The following is a 12817-nucleotide window of genomic DNA, read 5'->3' as shown; positions in this document are numbered from 1 at the left end:
TGCCTTGGACAAGCACAAGTTCCGATCTCCGATTGTATGAGATCCATCCCCACACCATAACACACTCTTCACCGAATCTGCCCACCTGTCTGATGCAGTTAGGAGCAAAACGTTCATGGCGTCGTCTGTAGACACAGTCTCTACCATCACGTCTCCTGAGAAGATATGGGGAATCATTCATAAACCATATGCGCCTCCAGTTTGCCAGGTTCAATAGCAGCACCGCGTTACACCATCTCACTCGTCGACGTCGATGTAGTCGTATCAAGGAGGGGGCAACTTTTGGACGTTTGACACGCATTTCTACTTCGCGGAGACGGTTCCTGATTGTCTGATTGGACACTCCTCGGGCTCCAAACTGTTCTTGTGCTGTGTCCCTGGCGGCACGGTGGCGGTCACGGAGGTGGGTTACCCGGATGTACCGATCTTGGGCAGGTGTGGTGATTCTAGGTTTGCAACCGTCCAATTGCCTGATTTCGATCGGCAGCGTTTGGACGTCCCATTTTCGTGTACAATACTTGCAAAGATCGTGGATGAAATTGTGAGATTCATTTGGGTCTTTCATAGTCACATGCTGTACTCATGCTTTGCACGTGAGAAACAATCATTGTGCCTGATAGTCGTGCTCCATGACGTCCACGCACACCATGACCATCCTGATTGATAAAACCGTTCAAAATCATTTTTGGTTGTGTTTGGTCAAGCGTAGTCTTCTAAAACATTCTAGAAACAATGTGCAACCCTAAAATATGTTTGAGTTTACATCTGTGTACAAAATTGTAGCATTTTTGAATTTCATTTTGCGTTTCTTTTTTTGAAGAGTGTACCTTCAGCAACCCGCGTTTATTGTACGTTGCGACTAGCAGTATAGTGGTCGGTTTCGGTGACTCGGTTGTCACATGTCATCGTATAACGCTTTGGGACGATCGACGCTCACGATGTTTTTCAGTGGATCGGCTTGTCAGATGGAATATTGCCGAGTTTGACGGTAACCAATAGGCAAATTGGTATTGCTCTTTTTTTACTTGTTTACACAGGTACCTCCCGGGAGTCTCCTCGTTCTGTTGGATAAGTAGGTTTGGGTTTGCTCCCCGTCTGCACCCTACAAGGTATCAATCAGTTTGGGGCTTGGCTTCAATGGATGAAATCAAGCACCGGTCGGCTCAGAGTGAGATTACTAAGTCTGAGGACCCGTGAAGGTCCGGGGTAGAACAGACCTTCAGCAACCCATGCTTGCCATAAAAGGCGACCAAGCTTGTCTTAAGAGGCGACTAACGGGATCGAGTGGTCAGGCTCGCTGCCTTGGTTGGCACATATCATCGGTTCCCAAGTACACAGATCGATGCTCATGCTGTTGATCATTGCATTGTCTGGTCCAGACTCGATTATTTACCGACCGCCGCCATATAGCTGGAATATTGCTGAGTGTGGCGTAAAACTAAATTCACTCACTCACTGACAAAATCTGAGTGAGGTGTTCTTGTTCAGTGGCTGCATGGTATTTCACTTACACCGATGTCTCAAACACAAACCAACCACCCTGGAACACCGCTATATACTCCTCGGCCTGAATAACGCAGGTGCGCAGGCTGGGATGCCAGATCAGTTTTACTTCTGGTACGTTTTGTTTCTGTGTGTATGTTTCTCATAATCATCAACTCTTTCTATGGAGACGTTTTGGGGACGAGCGGCCCAGTCGTCTTAGACGGCGCTATTCGCTGCCCAGAGTTGCGTCCCTTGGGAACGCCAGAGACCTCTGACACTTGGTTCTAATCCTGGCCCACACAAGACATGTTTGTAGGTTATATTACAGGGAAAGTGTGAAATCAGGGATTTCACGTAATCCATAAAAGAGTCACCGCAGTAAATTCATGTATTTAATAAAATTTCGAAGGATTTCGTGAAATTATAGTTTTTCATGGTTTTCCATTAAACACATTCAGTGAATATTTGAAATTAATGCTTGCAGAAAATATATTAAATCCCTGGGGTCACAAAGATTTCACTCGTTGCAGGGATTACTTGAAATCACTGGTTTCACACATTCACAGCATGTTGCTTTAATACCGCGTTTTGTCATCGTGACATTTCAGAAACGGAAACCGGTTCATCAACCGTTGTGGCTAAGCCAGCATAACCTGCACATTCAGCACGGACTCGCTCGACGAAGGAAGTCCTTGTTTACCAGTAGCGCCAACACAACAACATCACACAGTCATAGCTACATCACATAATGTCTATCAACACCACACAGTCGTAGCTACATCATACCGTCTCTATCAACATCACATCGCCACTATCAACATCACATTGTCTCTAGCAACATCACACAGTCGTAACTACATCACATCGTCTCTATCAACACCACATTGTCTCTATCAACATAACACAGTTTTAACTGCATCACATCACATCGTTTCTATTAACATCACATCGTCTCTATCAACATCACATCGTCTCTATCAACATCACATTGTCTCTATCACCATCGCACAGTCGTAAATACATCACATAATGTCTATCAACATCACAAATTCGTAGCTACATCACATAGTCTCTATCAACATTAAATAGTCGTAACTACATCAGCATCACACATTCGTAACGACACCAACATTACAGAGTCGTAACTATCTCATAGAATAGCTATATATCACACTCAACATCATGACATCGTCTTAACAGCGGCTCGACATTACTATCTGTGTCACAGAGTCAAAGTCACAGGTTCATCACTGCCTCTCAACTGAAACATATCGTCTGATGCACTGATCAGAATAGATTGCACACAGCGTTATATTAATTGCAGTGTCTATTAGAGACACTGAAATAATGATAACAGTAACTTTATAAGCGTAGCCCTTTGTACATCACATCTCTGTACTGAACTGCACGATATCGTCTCGTTATATACTCAGCGTATCAAACGCCATAAAACTTAGCAATAGCATGCACAGTCATGCTATATAGATATAATAGAATGTACATCCGGGGACCGAGGGTCACACTGTAAACGAGACTTTGACTCATGACGTTTTTCCGGTCCGAAGACAAGGCACAACGCTAAGACGCAGATAACTGAATATCCGTCTGTGGTGATTGTGGTTCGTGATGCCTCAGCGTTTCCTTGACTGTTTTTGAGCCTTGTGACACCAAATACGACAATACGCCATGGTAGTGTTCACTTGAAACCATGATAGATATGCATACGCTGACATACCCTCCTCAGGGAAAATGAGTGCATCAACCCCTGCACAACGCTACATGTTTAGAAATACATTTATCACGTATTACAAATGTTCTTTTGCTACTATTCACCAACATTTCGTTGCGCTCGCAGTATGCATATATTACAAATGCTCACATCAGCTCTTTGTTACCCGTGTAGGTGTAGGTCATCGAAAATAGGAAGTAATATTTTCTAGTTTGTAACATCACATTTCACTTTTTGTTCGTTTTCTTTGTGAGAAATGCGACTGACTGATCAATAGAATTTATCTATGATACTGTAGAGACGGATTAAAACGTTAGTCCGTTGACGTGTCATGCCCGACGTGGTGTAAGAAATTATACCCATTAATGTAAATAGCAGAGTCTAATCTCCATTTGTTTACTTTTGTATCGATTAGATCAGGACGGATGGGTTGATACAATCAAGTTATATGCAGATGCGAAATGTGGCCTTGAACCTCAAAATGCACTGTTTGAAACTAAACGAAGCGGTCGTAAAATGTGCCTAATCTTATAATCTCTTGTCAAATTGGTTCAATCCATCACTGTTACTTACAATCCATCACCGATTTGATATTTAAACGTCAAATCGTCAATGTTACAGTCATGTACAAATGAGTTACTAATCCTTCGAATATATATGCCCCTGAACGTGATTTTATGTGAGGTCACCTCCCCTGACTCTATTCAAGTCCCTTGCAATTGATTGGAACAGTATTGTGTCGTGCAGCGACTACTAGCAATGTCATAGAGCAAGAATTTACATGAAGAAATACTCTAACTCCATGACTTTAATGTTAATCTCACTACACCCAAAATACACTTAGTGATATATTATGTTAACAAGAGATTCTGTCTCTTAACTTAATTCAACTTTTAATTCTAACTGCAATTAGCTCTGGTCTAGTTTTATCGTTTTCGGGGCCGCATAAAGTCACTGCGATTTGTTTTAGTAAACCATGCACACAGATCTTGATGGCATTTCAACGCTTTGTTTTTATTCGTTAACAGCTGTAACTGAATTTTGCACTCATCTGCTTCTTTATTTTCTCAAGGAAGCTATAGCAAAGATCAGGTCTCCCTGTATATACTACTGCTATATCCGACTTTAATTTCTGTCTCCACCGGTGTGTAACCGTTCCCAGTCATGAGCCAAAGGTTATCACTCCTGTGTAACACTGTAGATCTAAGTACACAATCTGATGTGATTCTCTAATGGTTCAGAGCTGCTGTTCAATGGAGCAATGCTTTTAGTGGGGTGAGGGATAAGGAGCGTGTGTGTGCGTGCGTGCGTGCGTGCGTGCGTGCGTGCGTGCGCGTGTGGGTGTGTCTGTGTGTCTGTGTGTGTCTAGGTCTGGGTCTGCGTGTGTCAGCGTGTGTCTGCGTGCGCGCGTGTGTGTGTGTGTGTTGGGGTGTGTAACCCTTTAGTCCTCTTTTCTCAAAATGTATGCGACTCTGTACTAGTACCAATAGTCCAGATTTGAAACCTGTCTTTTTCTTCATATTTAGCTCAGTGTATCCCATTCTGCATATCTGTCAAGAGCTAATGTTTGTTTGTGTATGGACGAAACAACACTTATAAACGTGAATTATCATAGTTATCATACACGGACACTAGAGTCGGGCGTTGTCATAGTTCGGGGCGTATTTGCACAAAGCATGTACGACTGTACAACATTACAGTCTTAGAGTATGGAAGTTGCAAGCATCGTAAAGTTAAGATTACTTTGTGCAGATGGGCCCAAATAGAACGTTGAGTTAGCACTACTCCGCGGACGGAGTAAACGATATTTCTTTCTTCTTCATTAATGTTCCCACCTGCTGATCGGATGATGTATATGTTATTGGCTGATGACACTGTGAATAACACTTATGATGTTATATGGTATCGTACTAAGCAATGGACAGTGACTGCTGTCATTTCGACTGACCAATGAAGACATGTCGCCGTAAGGCTCTCGAGAAAATGTATAGCAAACTAACTCACCTGAAGAAGAGACTAGAATCTAGAATCTGTCTCGAAACGTTGTGACCTTGTATAATAAAGAAGTTGAACCATAAAGCACTTTTAGTTTGATTCCTCCAACTTCTAAATGCCTTTGAAACTACTTGAAACAATTTAAAATGTATAGCAGTTAAGGTGCTTACAACAGTACAACAGTACAACAGTACAACAGTACAGCACTATTGTCGGTTCCATGTCGCTTAATGGTAGCATTAACGTTTCATCAGCTAATGATTTGATGCCTGTCCTCACCAGCCTCTAAAACAAATCAACCCATACGGTCGTAATCCAGTCAGTCTTATCACAACTGACCTCGTCAAATTTTATGTCCTTGTCAGGCTAATGTACTGAAAAACGCTGTGCCAATTTTCATTCATTTAAAACATTACAATCAAAAATGTATTCCTGCAACTGACGAACATTAGTACATTTATAAACACTTTTCGGAATCAAAGGAAGTACTTATTGCTATTTCGATGTCATTTTTCTCAAGCCATTCATTTAAATTTGGGGTCGATAGATACAGTCTTCCTGGGAATAATTCCATTGTAATGTACCCGTTAAGATTCGGGTTAGAATTGATCTTCAGCAAACCATGCTTGTCCTAAGAGATCGGGAGTTCAGGGTGGCTGACTTCACATGTCATTGTATCCTAGAACGATGCTCATGTTGTTGATCACTGGAATGTCTGGCCCAGACTAGATCATTTACAGACCGAGGTAATATAGCTGGAATATGGCGGAGTGTGGCGTTAAACAAGAACCACACCACAGCAAACCAATCATTTTGACATATTGAGGACACGTGTAGGGCTGAATGCTTTCAGGTGTCCTCGATGTCTCCCTTTAATTTACAACCTGTTGTGCATGAATTGTCCCATCACAGCCTCTGGGGTTGCTTTGGTTGCTTAACCCCGCCCTCCAGGCTAAACTAGATGTGCACTGTGAAGGGATGAACATGTGAATAACTGGCGCTTACTGAACAAGAATAGCCGAAGGTTACAGGTGATTCCCTTTCACGCGCTGACAGTTTACTCCAGTCGGTTCTTTTCGGCCCTTAACTAAACAAAATGTACTTTATGGGCAAGACTCGAACTTTGAATCTAAAGCCCATGCAATCGAGGTTTACTACTTAACCTGCACGTCAATGCATGTGTTCTTAGCTGCTGAGGTACGTGCGTCGATTTCAGGTGACGTCTGTGTTCAATTAATGTTAGCGACAGAAAGTCATTTTCGTAGGTAAATGCCAGCGAATAAGCAGAGAACAATGTACGATTCTGAGTACTCAAAAACTGATGATACCATCTGTTCATCAAAATGTGAGGATTTTCTTCCCCACTAGTATATCCGTCTACAAAACATGCAAGGGAACGTCAAGTATTCTCTTGAAACAAAAACACACGTTGGAATATACACGTCAGAACAAGGAATGGTATTAAAAATTTTCTCGCTTTTGCATCAAATGTGGAATTTCTACATTTCTTTCATATAACAATTTTAAAATTTTATCAAGGCCTTGATTGTACACTGGTACAAAGCTCTTCACAATTTCGTGGGGCTCTAAATGGGTTTATTATACTCCACAAAAAATGTTGTGGAACTTCATTTTTAATTTACGATTGAAATAAATAGGATAATAATGAATTCTTTTAGATTGCACTTCCTTATGACCATGGTTGTTTGCACAGTAATCGCTTTTGAAAGATAACTGGTGTATTGCGTAAACTGTGTAGCCTGCGTAGGATTTTCATTTGCAAACAAGAAAAAAGACGGCTATAAACAAACACTAACAACTGTGTGATACAAGATGATTGTCAAAATTAATGGCCTACAGTGATTTATCGACCTTCTTGAAAACCGTCAAACAAAGCTAACAAATTTACTTCGTTCTGCACGTACACCCCTTGCCTTGTGTTTAGGGGTGGTGATAAAAAAAACTGATGCGTTCTTATCGTGTCTGTCTCTGAAAAGCTTGTTAACGCTCATACTTCCTATCCAGATTGAAAGTTTAGGCTCCCTTACTTTTTCAAAGAATACATTAGAGTGTACGTATTCAAGGATGAAATAATTCTGTTTGGAAAGAGCTAATTTTATGCCATTTAATCACGTGTCACGTCAGTCTAAGATGGCTCTTACTTCTTGACATCATACGACGCGGGCGACATATGTTTACAAAAAATAGTACCGTGAACATAAATGGAATATTCGGGATTATGTATATACATGGATAACTGTCACCTAAATGCCGTATCGTGATGGGCCGTTTACACTACAGAGTAACGTCACATGTGTCTATAAATAGAACATTTAAATCACAACACCTGCAAAAGAACTTCCTTCTTTGTCAACATCGGATAGTCTCTCATCTCTAACTGTCATGGTATCAAGATCAATCAAACATATTCATGAAAGTTAGGGTAGTTGTTTACGTGAATGAGGGAGCTACGTTCCCATAAGCTACAAGAAAAATGGACTATAATTATGTACATTATTTTTGCAAATGCAGTCACCCAATCAATCAAACAATGCTTTAATCGGCATGGAAGCAAAACCTCGTACAACAACTATACAATGTATGGTAGTAGAAATATACATAATTTTAAACATTTGACAAATACTTTCATTTTGCATGTGTTTGATAAATATACAGGCGCCGTGATTTATTCGGGGTCGTTGATGCTTATATACGTACACATACATTAGTCATACGTGTCTCTGCTAGCCATTTTGACCGAGCACCTTAAACACAGACAATACACGCACACGCACACGCACACGCACACGCACACGCACACGCATTGTGTGTTTGTCAACCACAACAATTCCCTAAAACAGTTTTCATGTTCTGTGAAACCTTTAAATTCTCTGTATTTTTACAAGATAACAAAATTTTGCATCCTCAACTATCTCAAACTATATAAATCGGCAACAAATATTTAAAGTTCAAGTTTTATACCACGCTTCTGTTTCATTAGAATATGATGGTATTCACTCCAACTTCTACTCATTCATCAAATTATTAAATAAACCGTATGGGTGTTTCATTCTGAATTTACCAAAAAAAGTGATAATGTGTAGCTAGCTGAGAAAATTTGATGCAGCCATATCTAGATTTTCCTATAAACTTGTCCTATTTTACATTAAGTTGTAAGGATTTCTAAGTCGAAGTTGACGTCCTTTCAGTGAAAACAGTTGAAAATGGAATAAATCAGAATCGCTTTTCTCTTCTGAGTCATGACCAACACTATTTTCTTACAAAATATTTGAATATCAAACATGTTTTGTTTTTGTTCGTAAAATGAAAGCTGCCAGACAACTAGATTTAGCACTGCAAACGTCATGTCAAAGGTGACATAATGTGAGTTATGAAGAAGCAATAATTCAACCGTGACGTAGTGGTGTGAGAGCCTCGAGCCCCTCCCTGCATCTCACTAGCAGACAGCTTGGCGGATGTTTAGTAGCAGATCCGATCCCTATGACGTCATCATGTGGAAATGTACGAATGTCTGCACCAATGCTTACTAGTACAGTATGTCTAGACGTATCGCCTCGGTGATAAAGGCAGATCCTACGCGTGTGTTTCATTTTGAAGATTGAAGAGAAAAACTGGGTTTGACAAACTCGTCGTAAGTCGTGAAAAGACACACCATGTCGTTTTCTCCTCTGTTATTTAAGGCTAGAGGAACGGTAAAACGTCTTTATTTAACTGCAACACTGAAAGTAACATATTTACCAAACCTTGCTAAAACCAATAATAATATTAATAATGCACATTTATAACGTGCCTTTCCACGCCCTTAGGTATGCTCAAAGCGCTACAGAAAAGAATAAAAATATGTACAAAGATGAAGATGAGTGACATTATGTGAAGTATGCTGAAAAAAGGGGTTTTCAGTTATGCTTTAAAACTATCAAAACTTTCAGAGCCTTTGATGTCACATGGAAGAGCATTCCAGAGGACTGGTGCTGTGTAGGAGAAGTGTAGGTGTCCGAAAGATTTCAGTTTGTAGGAGGGTATCACATGAAGATTCTGAGAGTTGGAATGGAGACTGCGGGCTGGTACATATGGGTGAAGCAGGTCAGAGAGGTAGGAAGGGGTAACGCCATAAAGACATTTGTACGTCAAACAGAGTATCTTGAAATCGATTCTTGCCTAGACTGGAAGCCAATGGAGTTCTATAAGGACAGGAGTGATGTGGGCACGTTTGGAAATTCTGCTGATAAAGCGAGCAGAGGTGTTTTGAATCCTCTGCAGTTTTTCTATCAGATTGGAGTTGATGCTAGAAAGAACACTGTTACAATAGTCGAGCCTGGGTGCTACTAGAGCTCGAACAAGGGCTTGAGTTGCTGCAGAAGTCAGGTACTGGCGAATGTTGCTGATCAACCCGGGATGGAAGAAGCATGCTTTGTTCACTTGGTTAACATGGGCATTGAACGTCAAAGAAGAGTCAGTGTGAACGCCAAGATTCCTCACAACATCTGATGGACAGATATCCGCATCTGCATCTTTGAGGGTGACAACATCCACCTTGCTTAGGTGTTGTCTTGTACCCACAAGGAGAGCTTCGGTTTTCGTGTCGTTCACCTTGAACATAATTGTAGTCATCCGCGACTTTATGTCTAGTGGACAGTCACCAAAGCGTTGAAGGGACTCATTCAACTCTGATGGGTGAAACGTTTCCAGAATCTGAGTGTCGTCAGCATAATCATGGTGAGACATACCGTGATCACTGACAGTGTTTCCAACATGCCCTGTGTACAGCACAAACAGAACCGGACCAAGAACCGATCCTTGGGACACTCCACATGAGACTGCAACAGCTAGAGAGTACTCTCTGCCCACAAGGACCGATTGATGTCGATCTGTCAGATAAAACTCTAATACACCTGTCAGTTGTAATTCGATGTAACTGGTCACCTTGAAACTTAATGTCAAATAATGGTCATCAAGTCATTTATAATACGTCACCCCTAAGCTGACATGTTTGATCCTTAAAACATTGTTTTATGTGATGCTTGAAGCGGATTGACACACACTTGTTTTTTTCAGCCCGAATTGTTCTGTCTTTCATAAAAGATTGACACTGTTTTACATGATGCTAGAAGCGGATTTCATCACACACACTGTTTCTGAACCCTAGATGCCTTTTTGGTTTTTTTGGGTTTTTTTTATTATTATTTTGTTTCGGTAAAGAATGGCGTTACGTGAGAAAGGAAGAGTACTGCCACCTGTAATGGGTTTTGTTTCGAAGCAGCAGGTTAGTGATTTATATGTAACCGATAACCAATCAATTTCAGGAGTCATGACTGGTTGGTGTCTTACATAATAATGGTTGTTTACAAACTGGAACTGCAACAGTAGTTCACGAAATCTTTGATTCAGGAAGACTCCCGATGGCTCCACAACATCCACCAACACAACAAGAGAGCATGAGTTGGTTAAAATGCCTGAACTCACTGTTTTGGTCATAAAGGTGTGGATTGTTGCCATCAATCAACCACTGAGTGCTTGTCTTCTTCGACTCTGCCAAGATATACTCAACCATACCAGCTAACACTCACTGTCAGACAAAAATACGTGAGAATTCTCCTTGAGAAAGTATAACATTATTTACACATTATAGCTTTTAGAATTGTCCATCAGTATTCGCATATTGTTGTTAGACCAGTGCTCAGACTTTGATTTCAGACTGGTTTCAGAGCAAGCTTTCAGGCACTGTGTCTAACTAAAGCAAGACAGCTGGCATCAGTCAGTTTTAAAGACCATATGGAGATTTCTTTCCGTCATGACTCAACATTGGAGGTATATAATTTATGGTATTTAGTTTCTCAGAAAGTGAGTGAGTAAACTAGGATTAATGAAACCGGGATAGTACACTGAATTGATAGTACACTGATAGTACACTGAGTCCCGCCTTCGTTGTGACAATCTCCCCTCTGAACATCCATGCTGTGATCTCTCATTTATATTGAGAAGAAATTACTGTGAAATCAGGACGGGTTTTGTGGTAACGTCACCTTCATGATTACCAGGTTTGCATTGATGAAAAAGATTATATAGTCAAACATATTTCACTTCAAAGCTCTTGGTGGTTAAAAAAAACACCCCAAATTGATGAGTTGTGAGTTGAGTGAATGTGGTTTCGTCTTTCTAGCACATTTATTGCATCATCAAGGCTCAGGACACCAAGTAGCGTCCATGTTGAAAATGGACCCGGATATTTGGAGCAACTCGCAAGTGCTTTAATTACTAGACCATGACTGTCCTAAGACAGCATAGTTACGGTATGATATATGAGCTACGGACTGATTGTGCTTTGGCGTGTCTGTTGTTTAAGGTCGCACTGCATCAGAAATATTGCCACATGGCGTCTGCCTATAATATCCGAGTCTGGACAAGTTAGTGATTGATAATCTGAGCACCGTCTCACACCACAGGGATAACATTGATTGAGACTGATCTTTAATCCCTCTGTCTCCTCTGAAGACACCCATACCTTGATAAAGATCAGTTCAAACTAAGACACCCTACGTTTTTTTTATTCCTACATTCATAAAGTATAGAAAGAAACAGCGAGTTGAACCAATGCATATATAGCAAGGATTTCACCTGTCTGAAACCTGTTTGAAAAAAGGCAAAGTGTGAAGCAAAACGGATTTATCTGTCACCCTACTCATAAGTGCCACCTGAGCGGGCATTAATATTTCTTCTACCGGCTGACTACATATTTCTTAGCTGTTGAACATTTTTTTAAACTTTGATTTTCATCCCACTGGATGAAATGCATTTCACAATGGAAATGGTTTTTTTTATTTTTTGTCTGATAACTCACGCGGCCGATAAATCTTTAGGCCGTTTGAATTAACACACATACTTAAAACACGTTAACTTTTAATCTTATTAGGATTACCATCCTAAAAAAGTAATGAAAAGAGTGTTTCATTGAGAAGGGATTAAACCAAAACCAATGTGTTGTTTTTTTTCAAACCCGTAGTCTCTAATATACATAGAGCTGAAGATGTTTTTCAACATTGGTATTTTTAAAAAATATATACAGCAGCTAATCCTCATAACAACTCAAAAGATAAAATGGTCTACCACCCCTATCTGTATCGGATTAAAAGAATAATGAAGAAGTCGAAATTCATAAGTCACTGTGTTATGTTACAGTGATATTCATTACATAACTATTCCAGGTGTATTACGGACAGTCGTATGCTACATTTACACCTAAGCTACATTTAGACATTTAGTTCTCCAACAACTATATAGCTTTTCCTGCATATTCTGATCCAAGGCTTTGGAGAATCTTCTGGGTTTTTTCTTACATTTTTAGGGCAGCTCACTCTTGCATCGCATTATATCTAAAGTGGACCAGCAATTGTGTGAAGATTATTCTTACCTTAGAAACCTTTAACTATTGTTACAGTGAGATTTTAACCTCATTGCCTTTTTTGCTATAATAATAGACTGCTTTTGGTATGACACTGATGTCTAATTTGTATATGTTGCACAGACATAGTTTTTTTCCATTGCTGTCCGACTATGCTGGTCGTAAGAGGCGACTAACGGAATCGGGTG

At 40.3% G+C, this 12817-nt stretch overlaps 1 protein-coding gene across 1 annotated transcript; it reads right to left on the bottom strand.

The window, feature by feature from the left end:
* Positions 1 to 9388: 9388 nt before the first annotated feature.
* LOC137287978 (uncharacterized) lies at positions 9389 to 9955 on the bottom strand. The gene has a single exon (XM_067820344.1). It carries the CDS (start codon positions 9953 to 9955, stop codon positions 9389 to 9391), a length of 567 nt encoding a protein of 188 aa, XP_067676445.1.
* Positions 9956 to 12817: the final 2862 nt, after the last annotated feature.

This window comes from Haliotis asinina, chromosome 6 (genome assembly GCF_037392515.1).
Source record: "Haliotis asinina isolate JCU_RB_2024 chromosome 6, JCU_Hal_asi_v2, whole genome shotgun sequence".
Lineage (NCBI taxonomy): Eukaryota > Metazoa > Mollusca > Gastropoda > Lepetellida > Haliotidae > Haliotis > Haliotis asinina.
The sequence above is the reverse complement of the archived record's forward strand: the minus strand, read 5'-3'. Positions and strand labels throughout refer to the sequence as shown.

Coding starts and splice junctions, on each gene's coding strand:
- LOC137287978 (XM_067820344.1), bottom strand. CDS start 9,955: ATGTCTCACCATGATTATGCTGACGACACTCAGATTCTGGAAACGTTT.